The sequence below is a fragment of the Aulonocara sp. 'chitande type north' Nkhata Bay genome, linkage group LG6 (genome assembly GCF_057382095.1).
Source record: "Aulonocara sp. 'chitande type north' Nkhata Bay isolate Kocher_YH1m ecotype deep benthic linkage group LG6, A_spYH_male_GT1.1, whole genome shotgun sequence".
Classification (NCBI taxonomy): Eukaryota; Metazoa; Chordata; class Actinopteri; order Cichliformes; family Cichlidae; genus Aulonocara; species Aulonocara sp. 'chitande type north' Nkhata Bay.
The window spans coordinates 41071200-41092812 of NC_141349.1; the positions used below are offsets into that span (position 1 = coordinate 41071200).

Here is a 21613-nt window from a genome sequence, read left to right on the forward strand (position 1 = left end):
AAAATGTAAACAAATTTCAAGACAAGACTTGTATTTCTTCATGTCTAGACTACTGCAAAAGCCTTTTTACTTCCTGCACTCATTTTTGCATTTGAACACTGGCTTCCAGAATGTTATAGAATTGATGTAACTGATAACTAGTTTTAAGGCCATTGGCTTTACAACTTCTGCATCTTTCAACTGCAGTTGTGCGATAATGATCCACACGGGGATGCCGGTCCCTGCCTCACTGAAGACTTAAGGCAACAGTGTTTGCAGTCAGTGCCCCGAGGCACTGGTCCTTGGTTATTAATAAATAATAATGGCTTTTATTTTTGGCCATTAGCAAAGAGACCAGGAAAGGGCCAGAAAAAAACAAAGAAACAGAAAACAACTAATTGAATTAGATGGAAAGAACACATAAATTGGTAATAAAAAAGATTTAGGTTGAAGTAATGGCTCATTACACCCGTGCCACATATTATATATGATTAAGAAAAATTATTGCTTTGTAGCCACAGCACCTAGACGCCACGCAGTCATTCAGATGACATTCAACTGTATTCCAGTATAAGTAAATGTGTAACTTTTGTATAGGCGACTCCATCTGTCTGACACCTAAAGCTTCCCAAAGCTGGGCCATGCAAGAGGAGAACAACAAGCAAAACAGGAACAGAAAGACTGAAAAAGAAAAGAATCAAGGTGTTGCAGAGACGAGACCTCAACCCGATTTAAATGCTGTGGTGGGAACTTTAAGAGCGCTGTACACAAACAAATGCCCACAAACCTCAATGAACTGAATCAGCGCTGTAAGGAAGAGAGAGCTGAAATTCTTTCACAATGACAAGAGACTGATAAAGTCATACAGAAATGATTATTGGGGTGTACTTAGTTGTTCACAGGAACTGCATAGTAGTGTCCAGTGAGAAATTTCTTAAGGAAAAAAAAAAAAAAGAAAAATTATCAGAAGGTGTAGGTTTTGTAAGAATTTGCCTCTGCACACACAAAAGATTTTAAATCAGACAAACAAACATGTACTTCAAGGGGTTTTACAAGTAAGTATTAGAAGCAATCAGTGTTTTTTTAATACACAAGTCAGTTTTAAATATGTCCCGTTATCCTCTGTACCTTTTATCACAGTACAAAGTGTGACAGCAGAGCGAAACTATCCCACTGAATCCAAAACTAAACACAAGCTGTTAAGCGCGTCACCTACGTAGGGCGTGCGCGCCGCGGACCCGCTCCCGGGAACGTGACGCGCGGGCGGCGCACGGGGCGGCGCCGTCCCCTTGTTCGCCATACTTGCAGGAGAGCCCAGAGAGCAACGAACGCACTTACTGCAAAGGCTCCTGAAAACACTACTGCGTTTAATTTAAAGGTAAGCGTCTCCAGCTTCGAGGACAGCTTCTAACGCCCTCTCTAGAGCAACCATAACCGGCGCGCGTCCGTGAAGCCGCTCCGTTGTCGCGCCCGCTCCTGTCAGCTGATGATAACTTGTCATGCTAATGTTAGCTGCAGGCTCCGGTTAGCTCGGCTGAATTGTTCCCAGCGGTTAACGAGCTAGCCACTTGTCTCGCTCCTCAGTCCCACCCTGTGTGAGAGGGGGGGTCGGCGGCAGGAAAAGTTGAGCCACATTGTTCAGTATTAATGAGTTTAATCGTTCAGGCTAATGAACCAGTGGCGTGAGTAAACTGATGTGCTGTCAAAAGGAGGTTTGTTACCCGGCTAATAATGACAGATATATTTACTATTTTATCACCATGGCAGCTGCGGTTCATCTGGGGTTTTTCGCGGATAATACATAATTGAGGAAAATTTGCAAAGATCCGTGATATTATCTTTAAAATAAACATGCGTTCATTAAATTTCATTGAAAGAGCTGTTTTGTTTTAAATTTAATTTAATGCAGAAAAAATAAATATAGGAAACTCTGAAAGTCTTTGTGTTTATATGCCTGCCTAAGGCAAACAATAACACACTTTGACCAACGAACTATTAATTCTGTGTGTTAGTTAGAGATCAATACGTTAAAAAAAGCCCCACAAAAAGAAAAGTTACACTTTGTTTTTAATATATGTTATTGTTACTCTGTTCATCTGGGATTAGATTCACCTAGATTACAAACGACAAAATGACAGTCAGACCTTCCAAGAGCTAGTTTATGAACAAAAATGTATACGATTTAGAGATTACATGATATATTAGAGTATTATTATTATTATTTCTTATTATTTTATAAGTGAGCCTTTATATAGGTTTATATAGGTTCATTCTTCTGTCAGGTGTGTATAGAGTGTGAAATGATTTGATAATGAACCTAAATAATAAATAATCATCTGTTAGCCTCTATTACACTTTAACAAAACTTAAATTCTTTGCACATGGAGTTACTCATTAACAGGCTGCCCGTTATGAAGGTCAGATAGATGTAATGGCACTTTGGCGCCGGTTTGTTGACTTTTTACTTGTTGGCGTTAACGTTTTCACAGCAGAGAAATAAACTCACGCCCCCACAGCGAAAGTCTTTCTCTTTTTTAAAGAAGCAAACACAGCTACTCCCTTGGAGCATCTCATTCCCCCTCTTTGCTGTTCTTGAATGTAGCTGGAGTCCCTTTCAGCTGTTAACAAACTGTTGGCTTGTGTATGGCGTGCATCATGGCTGGATTGAACATGAGTGTACCGCTATTTCAGTGATGTCGAATTGATACAGGAGCTCAGATCTTCTCAGATCATACAAAAGGAAATGCTGCAACATTTGGAAATTATAAGACTTTCTGGAGATCTGGAGACTTTCAGTTTGCATATTCACCTGACTGTGATATGAGAAACTGTTTTGATGACACGGTATAACTTTGATTTATTAAGTTAGCATAACCAGGAGGAAGCCAGTGATGTGTGAAATAGTTTTGGTGACACTACTTTGGTTGAAAGAGGGCGCCATTTTTGTTTTTACTGTTTCATTTATACGTTGTTAACGACTAACTTAATGTTTTATAAAGCTCAGTTTGATTTAATTTCTTTCTAACTGTACCAAATTTAATAATTCCCTGCTAAGCACGTCTGAAGAGCCAACTATGTCGCTCTTTACTGAATTTTTGCACTAAAGAGACTTAAAACAGTCAAACAGCTAAGGTAGCAGTTAGTTTGTTTAACCCTTACCTGGTTTTTCTGCGCTGAGATTGGACCAATGACAGATGTGCTGAAATAGCATGCAGTTTTTATGCATTCTATGCGTAGACTGTTTCATAGACAGTCTGGCAGCTTGTGCAATATTAGATAAACATGGAAAACACGATTGTGGATGGTCCTAAAATATGGGAGAAACTGGGAAAAGCAGGAATGTTGACAGATTTGGTAAGGTGTGTCAATGCAGGTCCCCATAATCATTCTCTCCTCAGTGCTACTATTGGTCCACTAACGTAACATATTTAACTACTTAAAAAGCCCAGTGGATGAGAAAAGAAAGAAATTCAATAAATGCAAAAGACGAATAACAAGATATATTTATAATTTTATAATTTCTCTTTGGCAAATAAATTACACATGACTAATACAAGGAGGTGAGTCTGTATTTCCAACCCTACAAAAGCTGTAAAGAAAGGAGTTGTCAGAAGATATTTATTTTATAATAAATGGTTATATAGTAGCAGCTATGAAGCCCGGTTCACATATATTTGCTCATTGTGTCCAGGTTGTTGGTTGCATTGGTGGACATAGCAGACTCTGGTTGCTTAGGTAACCCACTAATGTATTTACCACCCAGTGATAAATCAATCAGTGGTATAATTCACTCACATTGGTAGTCGCTTAAGATGATCACCTCAAAGCTGAGAAGAGTTTGGCTCACTTATTTTCGACTGCTCCTACAAGACATTTTATATTCCCAGTTCTTGTGTAGGTCAGGCTCAGATTTTTTTTATATGTTAGTATTTGAGGAAAATTTTCCGTATTTATTGATTAATGCAAACCACTTGATTACAAAAAATTCCTCAATGTAACTTCTTTGCTTCAGTGCTTTGTAAGCATTTCATCCACATTTGTGACTAAAATAGACATGAAATAGTGACGTGGAGTATTAGAAGATTCACGCCAGGTAGTTCCTACATTTCTCAGCAAAAAGACGGAAAACACAACAGCAGCTGTGGAGATGATGCTGTCACAGTTTAACGTGGAGCCACAGTCTGTCTACAGACACGTGGTGAAAAGCGGGGAGGTGGCGTTGTTACCGAGAAAGTGAACTCAGCTGCAGTGAAAAGAAAACATGTTTGTCTCGTCCAAAACTATTAAAACCTTTCTGATAAACAGCTGGTGTGAGTCCTTCGTCTATCCACATCAACAACCAGCGCAAACATGACATAAAGCAAACTTTCAGCTCCTCGCATAGGCCACCGTTTTCCTTACACAGAGAAAAATCCATGTTAAAGCTAGAGAAGTTAGAATAAAAGCCTATTTATGCAGATTAACTGTTAACTCAATTAAACTGGCAGCAGCCCAGGGTGTACTAGACTAGATTTATTTCAAGGCTTTTGTAACATTGTTTTTCAGATTTAGATGAATATAAAACATAAATAATGTCATACACATTAAATTAAATTTTATTTATAGTTAAAAAACAAAAACAAATAAAAGTTTTTTTTTTTTTTTTTTTTATCTTGCAGGTCAGTAAAAGCATGCATGGGGTCCGCAAAACTTTAAGCACTGACGTGGGGCTGTTAGTTTGGATAGTAAATTATTATTAAGTAAGCCGTCGGCAGGTTCTGAACATGTTGTAACATCATGATGATTCTTTAAAAAGCAATTACAGACAGCATTAAACAGACAGACACACGCACACGGTCGCTGACTAACATGCACAAAAATGCACAACAAACATTAACCTTGACCATCGTTGATCCCTGACATCATCGTCCATGTGCAAAACATTGTTGTTTGCAGGGTATTGTTGTCTCCCTGCCGTGCGGGCGGCCAGTACGGACACCTAAGATTGGAATGCGATAACTCGAGAATGAGGCAACCTCGGAGCTTCAAATTATTACTATAGGAATTATCTATCTGCATATCTCAGGGAACTCAACCTGAAGGTCAGAGGTCAAGTTTTCTGAAAATCTTGTGAATGCGATAACCTAAGAACAAGGCAACAAAGGGGTAGCACCAGTCGCCGTAATTTAAATTATATTGCTGCTCAAAATTACAGCAGGCAGAAACCTCCATGTCTCTATTAAATTCTGTATTTGTTATTAATGTTTGCATGAGGCCGGCAGGGGTAACAGTCTGGATTGGCTGTTGCCCTGCAGGTTGTTGTTCTTAGTGTTTGATACAAAAATAGATGAACCCAAAAGAACCCAACACCAAACAGAGGATGTAAACGTTAGTGACACACTGCACTGATGAGGCTACAGGCTCCCGCATGCTTCCTCTGTTTGTGAAATTGAAGTTTCTTTAAGCTTCCCGTCCTGTTTGCGAGCCTGCTGAAGGCTGTGTGGGGCGAGTCTGTCAAACTGGGTTCTAGTCCACTCATGAAATGTCCTAATGTTAATATTTGGCATGACAGCACAAGGGGAGTCTTCTTAATATCACTTTTATTAACTTCTTACATCATGTCCTGTGAGAACACGTGAACTGTTGAAAGTGAAAACACACGAGGATACTTTTTTTTTTTTTTTTTTTACAATTCATCAAACATGGGATTTTTTTCAGCTTTCCTCAAATAAAAGCACAAATATTATTATACAAATTTATTTAAATCTAAAATACATTATGAGCTTACCAGAAATTAAATTTTTAACCTTTTTATTGTATGTTTGCTCAAATGGAAAAGCTTGTGACAGGAGAACCATAGTGCTTAAACGCATGCACGATAGTTCATTTGAAAGGTAACTTCTACTATCTGGAAAATGTGACTGTTCCATATTTCAGACCTGTGCTAATCCCGTGAGGTATTGACGTTACAGGTGTCCTTACTCCTCATGAAAACATCTTCAGTTGTCCAAATTTAATCATATGAGGTTAAATATAAATATTTTATTTCCTCACTTTGTGGAGAAAAAGCGGCTGAGCAGGCAGTGGGACATTTATGCTTTTATTAGTAACAATACAAAGTGAATATCCTAAAATTTATTCACTTGAGTTTTGGTTGACAGCTCACTCAAAGTGCAACTCAAGGTCAAAATCAGTGATGGCCAATTTAATTTAGGTGGGACACATACAGCCCAGTATGAGCTAAAGTGGACAGTTGTATATTGTTTCCCTTTCTCTACAATGGTGAATGGACTGGTACTCATATAGCATCTTTCTGCTTAATTTGTGCACTCAAAATGCCTCATTCACCTAATCACACACACACATTCATACACCTTCTGACCTTCCGATGGATGCATCGGGGTCAACTCGAGGTTCGGTATCAGATGGACTGGAGGAAATCAATCCACTGACCTTCTGATTAAACAGAGCCTCAGTGTCACGAAGTTTAAGTACACATTTACTGAACCAACCATCAGTTATAAAAGTGAGCTGAAGAAAAATAACACATCAGTTTTCCACATTATGAAAAAAACTGCTGATTGCCCATCAGCACGGCTCTTTAGGGTCACACTTTGCATAAAACTGTGTCAGAATGATCACTTTCTGTGTTGCCCGATTGACCAAACTTTGGAGAATAAAGTAAATGGAGCTTGCCTAGTAATAAATTATTATATGGTCTCACAGAATAAGATAGCAGTGTATAAAGGGATTAAATTAGCCTTTTGTGAGACAATAAAATCTAAAAGCTACCGGTAAAAGACTGATGTACTTGCACGGTGCTCAGTGGGAAAAATATTTAGCTTTAAGAAATTTCGTAACAGGGAGACCATGCAAACCAAAAATCTAAATAAAAAACTAAGAGTTAATGCCAGGAGTTTCACTCCTCGTCGAGTAACCGTGATCTAAATTTGACCTCAGTTAAATCTGCAATTTAGTTATGCAAAACATGAACTCAAATGAAGATTGCATTAAAAAAAACCAGTTATTTTTTATCATTGTACATGGCTCTAATAATGCATTTTATTTTTATTGAGTGGAAGGTATATCTGAAGTCGCAAGAGAAACTTGACCAAAGTAAAAGTTTGGTGTTTAAAGGCTCTGCTTGATTAAGGAGAATTTGTGCAACCAGCAGCTAATAATCACATTTTGAAGATGTTCTTGAAGTCTTACTTTAGTCACACAATTTTGGTTCCTTCAGGTGCAAGAAATTGTGTATATATAATGGTGCATTTGTAAGGAATAGAAAAGCGGAAAATTGAAGCAGGATTTTGGCTCCTGCTCAGGCATGTTTATGGCTGCGGCTCCTCGCATAGTTCACGTGTGTGCTGCTTATAGACATTTCTATGATGCCTGCTAGTTTAGGCAGTTCATAAGAGAAGAGAGAGGTATGCAGACAAACTCAAACTTACGATTTGTATCACAAAAATCACTAATCACTAAAATTATTTGGGACATTTGCATTATCCACAATTCTTTTCAAACTTCCAGTCTTTTAGTTACAGCTACAGTTTACACAGTGTTGCATCTGAGGCTGGAGACTCGGAGCTGGAGCATTTAATCCATCTGTTGCTGCTGAAATGTAAACGAATGTCATGGAGGTATTAAACACTGCTGGCTGAGCACTGCTGGGTGGAGATGGAGGTACAATTAGTTCACAGCTAAGTTTGCTGTATTGTTGAACTAACTGAAGCAGATTACAGTGATGTTGACTTAGCAGTTAATTTTTTTATCAGTTGTGAAAAATGTCCAGCCTAGTTAAATATCACCTAATGAATAAGAACGGATTATAAAAAAATCAAGAGTATAGTGACTAAAACGATCATGGTGCATCAGATCTTTCTAGCGTGCATGTTGACATTATTTCACTAACTTTTATAGTCAGAGGAAACACATCGGCTCTGTTTTGGTCCTTTTCCTGTACAGCAGTGAGCTTTCGCCCCTCCCTGAAAGCTCGGACTCGCTCGTGTTCAGCTTTGACCAAGATGATGGAAAAACCTGGTCTGCCTAGAAGGAGAAAAACTAACGAAGTTTCCATAGGCGAACATGTTCTAGAAGAAAGAAAAACGAGTACACCTGCCAGCATCCCTCACCCAAACTCTTAACTGTTTGCTATCACTGAGTTTGTGGCTGTTGCTGCAGGGCTTCTGAGGTGGGCAGCTCCAATATCTACCACAAACATCCTGCAGTACAGGCTGCAGGCTGGCAGGGACCAGCAGTTTCCCTTAAGAGTACTCCCCATGTCATAACCTTGTACGTCCTCCACCACAGCTGTGTACCCCTTTATTTCTTACATTTATCTATTTATTAAATAAAACATTTTATTGAAATTGTACATAAATCCTAAGAAAATCCCCTGTAAAATATTCTAAGTTCAGTAAATACATCTTGTTTCTTAAAATCTCCTCCTATGTCTCCGAAACACCTCTCGAAGTTGGAGTTGTCCAGGAGGCGTCCTGTTCAGATGCCCAGACCACCTCAAATGGCTCCATTCATGCGCTTGACATTCTTTTAAATGTCTAGTCTAGGCATGGATGTTTTTTGTCATAATGGAGCAGCCCTGTGAAGCAGTAGAGTCACTGCATCTGAGCAAAGAGAGTTTACGTCCTGAATTCTCTCTGCTGGTTTTTCCACATTACTGAGAGTTCGTTGTGTGCAGAGCTGTCCTTTAGGTTTTTTAAAAAAATGCTCCTGTAATTATTTACAACATCAAAGTGGCTGCTCTTAAGTGATTAAAGATACACAACCAGGACTAAAGTGTAATTGTAAGCGATGTATGCTAGAGTGGCAGTGGTGCATTCAGGCCCTGTGTTTTTTCTGTTTTGCTGTGGGTGGGAGGGGGGCTTTAATGTGAGCTTTAAGACTCTCGGTCCAAGCACAGCTCTTCCTGCTTTTGTTACACTGTGCGTTTGAGCAGTGGAAAGTTTTTGGGCATTAGCCTCCTTAAAACGGGAACACAGTTCGTTTCTGTGCAAATGAAACACAAACCCATTGTCTCTGCATCAGGTTAACTCGATCATCTTGCTTTCCTGACATAAATGAGATGGCTTCCTTACTTGGAGGTTTATGAGGACAAAACAAATGTTATTCCTTGTTCTTGTTATCCTTGAAACTCTTCCCTGATAACATCGCTGAGAAAAACAAATATACACGACTGCGGTGTACACTGCTGTGAAGCTGTTGCTTGGTTGAATGTAATAGAGGTGAAAAAGACCAGACTCATGTCATCCATGCCAGGGGAACACAGTTGTTTTCATCTGACCTAAATAACTGCATCATGGGATGCTTGACGCCTCGTTCATGACTCCCCTCTCATTATTACTACTTCAAAGAAGTGAGATTAGATGACATAAAATGCTACACACAGCAGAGTTTGTCTTTTTGTTTACAACAAAACACTTGCCTCCCCAAGAGACAAGTGTTAGTAAGAATATAGGACGTCTGCCCACCTGCTTTCTTTCCATGCTCGCTATACCGTCACTCACATTTTTTCCCCCCTCCAGACATGGCTGACGATGACGTGACTACGGAGCAGCTAGCAGCTATCGCCGCTGAAAATGAAGAGCCAGAGCCAGTGAACTACAAACCTCCAGCCCAGAAGTCAGTGAAGGAGATCCATGAGCTGGATAAGGATGACGAAAGCCTACGCAAATATAAGGAAGCCCTGCTTGGCTCTGGGATCTCTGAGGCTGGTAATACACTGTGTGTGTCTGAGTGTGTGTGTAACGGTTCTGCAAAACCACAGTTCAAATTGTATCTCGGTTTTTCTTTAGAAGTGATTAATTAAAAACAGAAAAATATGTTTATTTGATTTAATGATAAACGTTAAAGTCCATTACTCTGATGTGTTTCTTGTTCACCGCTTCAACAATACAGAAGAGGTCCCTGTAGGTATCACAGTGCAGGAAGGTGGTGCTGTGTTACAATAAAGCAGATGTTTTTGTTGTTTTTGGTTTGTCATTGAACTGTTACATCCTGTTTGATGCATTGTGCATTTTATTAAAAAAACAGGACTAAGCTGGAGTTGTATGTCTTTATAGTAACCTGTGGCCTAGTGTTGTCTGTCAAACACTGATGATCAGTACGCTTCCTGCTGTGAGGAGAAAGTTTGAATTGTTGCCTGAGAACAAACTGAAGAGTAATTAATGCAGAATCTGTCCCAACTACAGCAGCCTGTCCTGATTTCAGCTCCCCTGAGTTCAAACACTTCAAACACGTAGCTGATTTTTACATCACATGCAGACCTCCTATAAATGTCTGGGTTTAGCAGACTGCATGTGAAAATGATGTTAAAGTGTCTTTAAGGATAAATAAAAGTTATGAATATAAACTATGGAGCAGCCAGCAGTAATCTGGGTAGTATGAGACACATGTTTAGCATGTTTGCTACATCTGTACTGAATCACCTGTTTCTTTGGTCTTGTCTCAGATCCCAATGTTCCCAACGTCCAGGTGATCCGGATGAGTTTGGTCTGTGATAGTGCTCCTGAGCCGCTGGTCCTGGACCTCTGTGGTGAGTCTGTGTTCAGGCAGAAATCAAGTAGAAGTTTCTGATTGAACCCCAACATTCAGTGTTTGATAACTAATGGCGCCATAATGGCCGCAGGTTTCCGTAGACCAGGGGTCGGCAACCTGCGGCTCTTCAGTCCTTATAGTGCGGCTCCGCGTGGTTTGGGAAAATAAATTAGAAGTATTTAGCTGAAGTATATTTTCTTTATGTTAGTTTTTTTAACTTGTAGTTCTAAATTGGAAGATTGTTGTGATATTGAAATATAAAAATAAAATTATATTCTATTATTTTTTTCATCGCTCAATATAAGCGTCACACTTGCGGAAGCCGGTGTACCCGCCGAAACGCCGTGCATTTATCGAGACTTTCAACCCCAGGTAGGCCAGTTATGGCTCTTTGGATCCACATTATGTGAGCAGCTGTTCTCCACCATGAACTATGTTAAAAACAAACACCGCTCGCGCCTCACAGATGACAACTTACTGTCCTGCGTAAAGATAAAGTGACTTCGTACAGCCCCGATTTGCAGACGCTGTGCGCAGAGGTTCAGGAGCAGAAGTCTCATTGTAAACATATCACGGCAGACCCGACGATGTTTGCATGAACACGCTTTTCAGCATCTCTTTATTGACCACTTTTCACACACGGTTGCTGTACGCATACAGCCGGCTGTAGCTTTGCAGCTCACAGCCCGACACACACCAACACATCAGCATAGATACCACAGACGTTAAGGCGGCGAGGCGAGGCACACACATTAACCAGGTAAAATACATGTTTAGGCAGAATTTTGCAAATATCTATTTTTCATTTTTCAGCAGCATAGTGCTTATTTCCCCAATTATTTTTTTTAAAATTCAGGTCAAGGCTCCAAAAGCCCAAAGGTGATTTATATATCACAACAGTTTTTGTTTGCTACGTGGTTCATTTTAGTTTCCTTTCCATTTGTTATATTTCTTTAAGAGTTCAAAATGTGTTAATTACATAAATAAAATGTAATTTTCTCTGTAGCACTTCATGGATTTCATACGCAACACACCTTAGTTGTTCACACAAAGCATAAAGGTAAAAAGCAATATATACAGTGTTAACTTCATTTTAGATGTCAAAAAGTATTTGCGGCTCCCAGTGTTTTCTTTTGCGTGGAAACCGGGTCCAAATGGCTCTTTGAGTGTTAAAGGTTGCTGACTGCTGCCGTAGGGGAACCTGGGGAAAGATTATTAATAAGTGGCCCGCAGTTATGTTTGTTTCCGGGTTTGTCTCTTCTGGTCCGCTGCTTTAGGTTTTCAGTTGTTTGCTATTTCCCAGCTGCCTGGGCACCTTCTTCATACCCATGTGCATGTGCAGCGATCGTGGTTGGCACTGTGGAAAAAACATTTGTGCGTGACTCAAGGAGTACCTGGATAACTCTGTGTCCCGCCAACATCCTCACCTCAGTTATTTTTTCAATTTTTATTTTGTTTAAAGTTAGAGGAATCTGCTGCTGAGTTCAGTATGTGCAAGATATTTTCAAGTTTCTTGAGTAGCCGCACCAAAATAATTGTAAATATGAGAGGATATAATTGAGCATCCTCGAGTTCATTCAGAGTGATGAGCTCACCTGTGAAGCAAACTGCTGAGACAAACTCACAAACAAGTAGGGGTGAAAAATCTATACTGGATAGTATCGCGATATTTTGTATCATGTGACACCAAATATTGATGTTTTATTAAATAAAATAATCTGGGGTTACTATAAATACATTATTGTTGCCTTATTGTAAAATCGACACGTAACCATAACAGTTAATAAGAGAGACGAAATTTATATCAAGCAGGTTCTTTGAGTTCGTGTTATTGGTGCAGCCGTCCAACAGTCCCCGTTTCGCATGTTGCCCCTTGGGAAAATTAATTTCCCGGCTCCCATCTATAAAATAATTGAATTGCCTTTTTTCTCTCATGGGCCAGTAAATCTCCTTCAGTGGTGGTGGTGGGGGACTCGAGGCCCCGCTGCCAAAGTCAACAACGTGTTGTTCCGTCACATTTTCACACCATTATTTTCTTTCAAATCATTTTCATCCTGTTTCAAAGCTCTCAGACGTGCTTGTCCTGCACCCCCAGTACAGACTCTGCCTATTATAACTCCATCCAGCAGCACTTACTCTGTGAAGGTCTGAATCTGCTACTAATAAGATTTACCGACACATCCCAGAAGCAGAGAGAAATGGACAAACTACAGCGACTGGATTTAGTTTTTTAATTCGTGGCACTAATTTAAAAGTTAATGTAAATTATTCCAGAGTTTTATAATCTTGTAGGTCTGAACTGCATCTTCTCACTCCTCTGGAGCAGCTTTGGGCCCAGCTGGCCTAGATTTGGATCAGTCCAGGACATTTTGTCCTGTTCCTCGTTGCAGCTTTTACTGCTTTCTCAGATAAAGTTGTGACTGTCCACACGGTAAATAAAGGCACAACAGTCCAGTTTGGCTGATTGTGACTTTTTCAAAAATCCTGCCATTAATTCTAGTTTAAAGTCACAGATAGCCCTCAGCTATGCTCGTGTGTTTGTCCTTAAAGCTGAATATTGTCAGGCTTAAGAAACACTGAATTGAACTCTGTTAAGGCAAAAAGTGCCCCCCCCTCAGGAGACGTTAAAATGAATTGTCCCCATTGTGTTTGTATTTGGAGATAAAACATGTTTTGCTTTTCAATAAAAAGTCCCTGAAACTAATATTTTTAAGATGTTTCATGGCACAGTCATTTCTCCTCTTATGCAAGGAACCAAAACGTTTAATAAGGTTGATGATAAAACGCGCCCTCACAGTTTCGGGTTCAATTGACTTACAAACTGGCCCAAAATATAAGACTCTTACTTCTGTGATCACAGAGACTGTGATAAAAAGAAGCTTGCAGGACGAAGAAGGAAAAGCAGAAGCAGCAAAGATTAGTGTAAGTTGTCTGTTTTTGTACTTCAGGAGCAGGAAATAAAACTGGAACACTAACTTTCTGAACTTTAAAATATTTCTTAGTTTCTGCAGAGGTTTGAGTCTCTTTGGGCTCACTTCCTTCTTTGTTGTTGGTTTCTTGTGAAGCTTGGGTTTAAGAGGACTCAAAGGAAGAGGAGGACACACTCTACTCAGCAAGAACATACTAGAAACAGCTCAGTTTAAAAGCCTTTTTTAGAGGCCTGGGAACAACAGGTCAGCATGGCAGTCAGCTCCCACGGGACTGCCAGAGGATTTTAGTGTCCCGAGGACTCACTGATTGTAGGAAACAAAGGGAGGGATGTAAATGTGTCACGCAGGGCGGCGTGATTAAGGCAAAAAACTGAAACTGTTATAATCTGGATTATTTAAGAGTGTAATTAATAACAAACTAGAAATTACTGAACTTTCCAAAAAACATTTTGCAGAGGTTTTCCTTTAAATTCAGATATAATTAAATTAGTGGTTTACAGATTAGTGGGTGATTTTAAGGGGTACCAATCAGAAGGTCAGTTATTAAGTTGCCAGTTGACGTAGTGTCCTTGAGCACGATACTGAGCCTCATATGCGTTTTTGCTCGACAGGCTTGTAGCGTAGAAGTATGACAACTAATAACTTTACTTTCTCTAGACCAAAAGCTTTCCTTGTCCAAAAATCTCTCCTGTGTCGCCTCTTTTCTTAATCACTTATGTTCTGCACATTTTTAATCTTAGCTTTGTTTTCTGTACTAGAGTAACAGAGTGTATACAGGAAAAAAGCACGTTTGTTAAGACATTAGGACACTTCCATCTAGAGAAGTGATCCAGTGGAACTTGTGCTTTTAACAAGACTCTCTGTTAGTAGTAGATGGTGTTTTCGCCATGAACCGTTCGCCAGTGTTGCTCTGCTAAGGGAGGCAATAAAGGAAGCACCGAAGCAGCTTTCCTCAGTATTTGGATCATTTGAAGAGCTCCCATCGTGGTTTCCATGTAAATGCTTTCGGGTCATGTCACTCTGTGGGGAACATTGTTAACAACATCTGACCAGTCAGCTGCTGGGTTTGTGCTTTCAGGAAGGGGTAGATAACAAAGGAAGGTGCTGCTGTAAAGGTAGAAGGTGCACATCGTTTAAAACAAAAGACAAGATGCTTTGGTGACGTTTTCATCCTGTTTTGGTGAAACAGCCTGACGTCTCTAATTAAAAGCAGTTTTAAATTGTTTATGGTCGATTAACCTCCAAGTTTGATCCACTCGTTTTTATTTCTTTTTAATATAAACCGATACAGTCACAGTCAGCAGCTCGGTGCTAAAATCTAAGGTCATACACTGTTTTAGTTCCAGCTTACCAGAATGTAAAGTAGATGTAAAATAAAAGCTTAGAGGCTAAAGTGTGAGCTCACTGTATGGAGCAGTGTGCGAGTGCTCAGAATAGAAGCAGCTCAGTTTGTGCTCGTGAGCTTCACCTCACGATCGTGATCTTAAAGAGACGATCTGCATTATAATTAACACCTCGTTATCTCACAGTAATGTTTGAGGTCTACAGAGGGAAACGATGTTAGTGGATGGTTCCAGGAGCTACGATAACATGTGTTCAGTGAATCTTTAAGATTGAAACATGAGGGTAAAGACGTGTGTGACTCTCACAGCGTAACAAGTACTTTGGTGGTAACTGTGCGCTCAGTACAGCTGTGAAATATCAACATTGTGTCAGTTAATAAAAACTCAGTACTTTAGATAATTGTGTAATTTTACCTTTTTGATTTTATATGATTTATTGATGTTTACACCTTCATGCATTTGTGTTTTAAATTTATTTTTAAATTCATTTTTGCCAAAAGAGACAATGACAAACAAAGTCACTGTGAAGTGAAATCTGATGTCCTAACAGATCTGTGCCCTGCAGACTGTCTAGCTCTCGCTTTTTACCAGCTTTCCTGTGCAAATGTTTTACTCAATAATTTATTTGTGAGAAATCATATATTCAGCTGCCTCTCCAGTAAGTCTCATCTTGGACTGCAGCTGATGACGGTGGTATTGTTCTCCTCTGCTGCCTTTGTGAGCTCAGCATAGCGCCACCTGCTGCAGGTTTGTGTTTGAGTGGCTGTCAAGCTCACGACGGATCTCCACAGCAGAGGGAGGGCTGCTGTCGACAGCTACAGTCCAAGATGTTCAAGTTCCCCCATCTGCATGACCTGTGGGTCGCTCTTGGGGAAGCAGCTTAATGAAATCCAAGACCATAATAATAGTAACAGCAGCCTGGCCAAAGAGCCAGGACACGACACAGGAAGGGTCGCGGCTAAGCAGGTTAGCGAAGTTAGCGAAGACTGATCAGCGTGAGAGTGAGAGGATTGCATGAATGAATGAATCAATGGCACTAGTCCTTATAACAGATGAAATTAAAAAATGCTGAAGTGAACTGTCACTGAGGTTTGGACCTTATATTGATTTGTCTGTGTTTGTTGTTGCTCACAGGAGACCTGGAAGCCTTTAAGAAGCAGGCCTTTGTCCTGAAGGAGGGAGTAGAATACAGAATAAAGATCGGCTTTAAGGTGAGAGCTGCTGGTCCGTTTAAGAAATGAGTGATCTGTCCTTGTTTTCTGCAGACCATGTTAAAGTACAGCTGTTCCACTGATAGTGATGTTTTCAAATCTGTGAAGTTTGGGTCACTGGACAGGACTCGACAGCCATCCTCTAAGGCACATTTTACAGAAATATTGTTGGCACAGGAGCTCAATGTTGGCAGATTGCTGCTCAGTGAGGCTTTGATATTAAAAACATTTATTTCCTGCCATTAACTATAGGAAATATTGCTCACTTCCTCTGAATCCACTGAGTGTAATGTAGGCACAGACGATGTACATAGCAACAAAACAACAAGAGACACACATTGTTATTTATCTGGAACCACATCACAATTACAAAGCAGGTTTTAGATCCACAAAGAGCCATCTGTAGCCACTCAATAACAAAAAATACAAAATCTCAAAGTAATTGGTGTCAGGTCATCTGCGCTCTCATTAAAACATTAATTGGTAGCAGGAGAATTGTAGTAGATGCTCACAGGATGAAAAGAGTCTTTTTATCAGCTTAAAAACAGTTTTCAGCTAAAAGCATGTTGGAAATCATCTTTTTGGTGCAGAAATGGTATTTTATGCCTGTCAGACTGTGTTATCCTTGTCATTTTTATAGTTTCATACAAGAAATGGGACCAAATTCTGTTTCTGTGAGAGGCAGCCAATAACGAGTTGATGTTATATTTATACACAATGTTGGTTCACCCTCAAGTTAGGTGCATTTTTAAGCTTGAATTATTCACAGTTCAGGGTTAATTAGTTTAACAGGAAAAAAAAACATTTTTATAGAAAAAGGTCCACAGACTGAAAATGAGTGAAAAAGCAGCCAATGTCCAAAAACCACTTTCTTCAAGAACTTTTGATCAAGTCAGAAGAAAGTCTGGCTCCTTGGAAGCAAAGTTTAAAGAAATGAGGGCCAGCTCAAGACTTTTGCACAGTGCCATAGACTTGTTGATCTGTCTTACTGTCACATGTCTGATGCAATGTCTTTGTGTCCTCAGGTGAACAGGGAGATCGTATCGGGGCTGAAGTATGTGCAGCAGACGTTCAGGAAAGGAATGAAGAGTGAGTGAAAAACGTCTGTACAAACACAGTTCCTCTGAAGATCAGCGTTACTGGTTGGATGCAGCTCCTGCATGTAAAGCTGATCATGTGCTAACAGCCAAACAGCAGCCTACAACAACCAGAGGCTCATTAGCTGTGCTGCTAATCAGTCTTTTTATATACAAGCATGCACAGCTGTTACTTTGCTAAATGAGCTATTAATGTCAGTTTGGGGCTGATTATTGAGCCAGCCGCTGATGTTGAATCGGTGTTTTTCCTGGATCAAAAAGGCTCCTTTGGAGCGAGCTGAAATGAGCCTGTGTAACAGATAATTGCTGGGAGTTTTACTTTGGCTCTTTGTTTAAAAAAATCTTGTCTCTCCTTGGCGCGTTAGCTACAGTTACAGCACATTTGTTTACGTTCAAACACGTACAGGCCTCAGTCTCACAGTCACCCCTCACACAACTTAAATGTTTCTCTTCATCAGTAAATTTAAAAGTTTTTTCCTTACAATGAAAGAGATAAAAGAGTGCTTAAGCACACAGAGGGGATACTGAGTCACAGAGTAATGGGTAATACTGAGTAACCACAGATGTAACAGCAGCTCTGAATTAAGGCGAGTGAAAGTTGATAAGACGTCTCATGTCACAACAACACTGTTACAAGCTGAACAAACAGTGAAGCAACAATCCTGAGACCTCCTGTGATCCAGAGCTTCTTCAGGGCCTGAAGCTTTATAAGTTATTGAAAACAGCCTCTCACAAAATGCTACTTTTTTAAGTATTATTTGAACATTTTTGCCTTTATTGGATGGTGGAGCAGTGAAGACAGACAGGAAAGTGAGGAGAGGAGAGTCACAGCTGCTGGGACTGCTGCACTCGCCTGCTTACCTACTGAGCTGAAGCGGCTAACTCAGGCTCTTTTTAAAGCCTATGTTTGTGTTTTGCATGTTTAGCTTCTTTTAAAAAAATATTTAATTGGATTTTTATTTTAATAACAATTTCAGGGAATCACAGAATGACTCAAAGGCAGTGCCGTTACACTGTTGTGAATCTGTTTCACCTTTTTTGGTGCAAATTGAAGTGACAACAGGTTCACAGGAGAGGCAACAAGAGCACTCCCCAAAATAAGAGTGAGCTGCTCCCTGCAGCCCATTCAGTTTCAGTCTAGCTCCTCCAGGATGGCACATCCACATGAAGGTTTTCCAGATCAAGAGTGTGGAGGAGGAACGGGAGTGCTCCTGTTTCTGACACACGAGGATCTCGCTGGTTGTTGTTTTGCAGAGCTCTAGCAGTGCTGCTCTTACTCCCTCATACAGACGAGCGTTCCTGCTGCTGGGTTGACGTCCAGCTCTCCTCTCTTAATATCTCCATCTCCTGCTGTGCAGTGCAACCTCGTGACAGCCCATCACAGTGATCTTATTTTACAGGATTAAGTTGTTTAAATTATAGAAGTTATAGAAAACTTTTATAATTATATATCCATGTATATTTAAAAATTTAAGTCCTGTGAAGCTGTTATTTTAATTTTTTTTGCTGTAACTGACTCCTCGCAGCCACCTGCAGTGTCTTCATGGCCCACACGTTGGTAATTACCAGCCTGTTCACAATCTGAGCTGAGCGTGATGTAAAGATCTAACGTTTCCTCTCGTTTGTTGACAGTTGACAAGTCAGACTACATGGTGGGCAGCTATGGGCCGCGTGGTGCTGAATACGACTTCCTGACTACGGTGGAGGAGGCGCCCAAGGGCCTGCTGGCCCGTGGCAACTACGTCATCAAATCCAAGTTCACCGACGACGACAAGCACGACCACCTGTCCTGGGAGTGGAACCTGAACATCAAGAAAGACTGGAAAGACTAAAAGAGGCCTTTGTGTTTGGAGCTGGGGGTGTAGGGGGGGCCGCAAGGGATTCCCTCAGCCCCTCCCCTCCTCCTCCATCTTCCTCCTCATCCTCCTCCCATCCCTGCCACGTCCACCGCCATTTCTGCCTTCTTTGTTTTTGTCGTGCATTTCATGCTCTCATGCCTTATCTCACGCCTCGCTGTCTTAACGCCCCACCCGCCCCGCTCTGTCAGCACCAGTAGCAGCAGCAGTAGCAGTAGCAGCAACCTAACCCCCCCCCCCCCGTCTGTCCGTCCATCAACACCTTCCTGCTCAACGTTTCATTGGTTGCGCACCTCTGTCCATGCACTCATGCGCCCCACCGAGCTGTGCCAAGTAGCACCTTACTCCTGCGCCCGCTGCCCTCCTCTGCTTCCTGTTTTTTCCCCCAGTTTTTCACTGCTTCAAGAGATTAAGTCCTGCCCTCCACCTCCCCCGAAAAGGTGTCTTCCTCTCTCAGTATAAGTACATGTGGAAAAGCAACTGTACAATCAACTTTTGTTTGCCTTTTTTATATAATGGTATCAATGGTTGTGTAATGTGATTGTATTCACACCACAGTTAATCAGCTGTTCTTAGCACCACCCCCCAGCATCCACCTCCCCGTCTGCCCGCTTGCCAACCGCTCCACGCTCGTTTTGCTCACCTACTCGCTCGCTGTCTTTTGATATGATTACCAGTACCTGCCTTGAAAGAAAAACAAAACGAAACACATTCATTCAGAGCTGCTCTACGCCGCCTCTTTCTTTTCTAAATGTACTTGCACGCTCCCTGTCAGATGGGAGGCGTGGCCAAAGTGAACAAGGGAGTGGAAAGTATAAAAAGTAGCTGCCTTACGTATCGATTAATGTTTCTTTAGCATGCCTTGTGTGCACGAGCAGCGCTCGCGATCAAGTAGTCTGAATACGAAGGGCTCGCTCTCGCTGCCAACGAATAACCACCTGTAGCCCTGTTGTAGTGGAGACTGTTTATACAGGTTACTGAATGGCAGCTCTGCACACGCCCACTGCCCCCTCCACGCTAAACGCTTCCTGTAATCGGAGGGAACTGAATGTTAACTATTGGAGAAATTTTAATCTGGCACTCTCGCTTCTTTTAGCCAAGAGGCCTTAGCACCAACTACGATCACGTGGAGAAAAACGGTAAAAACATTTTTAGATTTTTCTTCCCCCCCCCACTTTGCCTTAATGTTTGCCCCCTCCCCGCCGCTCTCGTTCGTTCAGATCGCTTCATAGGTTGCAGTCAGGAGATCCCAGGTGTGGAGGAGGCTGAGCCAGGCGCCGTCTGCTGCTGCCGCCGCCACTGCCGGAGACCTCGGCGGCGTCTGGTCTCACCCGCAGACAGAGGAAAACTGACATGAACAGTCAGGTGACACTACCAGAGAAAACACATGCTCGCTATTTAAATGAAGAATGAAGGTTTTAAAAACACGACTGACCAGTGACACTAAATATGAAGCAAACTCGTACTGTACCGAAACACATGGATGTAAAGCTTCTGTTTGTTCCTTCCTCATCCTCTTCTTCTGATGATAATTATGAATTCCTGCTCCATACATTCCTTCACATTGTACAGTTTCTATGAAAACGCTGGCATGCTGGTGGGGTTGTATATTCTATCATCATTTGTGGTTGCTCTTCTCGGTCAATAAAGATTTTGCTCAACCTGGCCTCTGACGTTCTGGTGTTTTGCAAATAAAGCTTTTTGCTGTATTACACTGTGAATAAATTCCACACAGGCTATGAAAGTGATGACTTTCACAGCCTGAATGGAGCTGCAGGTAAGGCAAAGTAGCATTTCAAAACAAATGTATTTTACTAAAATTATTTATCTGTAGTCCTTACAAAGTGATGCTGATTACTTGTGTATGCACTGTCTGCTCGGATCAGCTGGGTTTGTAAGCGTTTCAAAGTTGCAGAGCGCCCTCTGGTGGACAAACTGTTTGGTGAATGGTGTTTCTCCTGCCTCTTCAGTTTTGATTTGTTGGTCATTATAAGTGCTGCCACAGATATATTAGTAAATGGCTAATATCAGCCGATACATGCCCCCCACTGATAGAGCAGACTAATTATTGCATTTATTTCTATTACTACTATTATTTAAACAGCTGTAATGAATATGGGATAAATAAAATTGCAGCAGAGCCCAGTACTGTCGGAGATTTGTTCCTGTAAAAAGAGTCAGGATAAGAGCAGCAATTCTCAAACTGTTTAAAAATTGGACAATTTGGATCTGGAAAGTCCAGCCAACACAGAAGTGGTTTAAATCGCCATTCTTCTTAATGTCCACCAGGGTCGGGGAGGGGGGTGGCGGGTGTATCTGTGGCTACACAAACACTTATGGGACTATAAATGTGTCAGATTGACCATGTCTACAAGTCAGCACTGCTAAATTATGTAATCATCTCAGATTAATCTATACAATCTGATTTCTTTTTGCACAAATGGAACAAAGCAGTCTTACATTTTGTTTTTAAAATATGTGCACTGAAGAACATATCCTGGTCAAAAAAAGCCTCCAAGGTCCCTCAAAGTGATACTGCAGGCCAAGGTAATGCCATCAGAGTAAGAATCTGGTTATTTCTAGGGCCGAGGACAATAGCCTCAGTTTTATCTGATTTTAGAAGCAGAAAATTTGAGGTCATCCGGGTCTTTATGTCTGCAAGAA

General features: G+C 40.9%; 1 protein-coding gene across 1 annotated transcript; it reads left to right on the top strand.

Annotated features, from left to right (window-relative positions):
• The first annotated feature begins 1204 nt into the window (after positions 1 to 1204).
• Positions 1205 to 20615, top strand: LOC147328544 (rho GDP-dissociation inhibitor 1-like). The gene is made up of 6 exons (XM_086296987.1): positions 1205 to 1357; positions 9501 to 9689; positions 10427 to 10510; positions 15920 to 15996; positions 17022 to 17085; positions 18726 to 20615. Exons 2-6 carry the CDS (start codon positions 9503 to 9505, stop codon positions 18923 to 18925), a joined length of 612 nt encoding a protein of 203 aa, XP_086153113.1. The 5' UTR covers positions 1205 to 1357; positions 9501 to 9502; the 3' UTR covers positions 18926 to 20615.
• Positions 20616 to 21613: the final 998 nt, after the last annotated feature.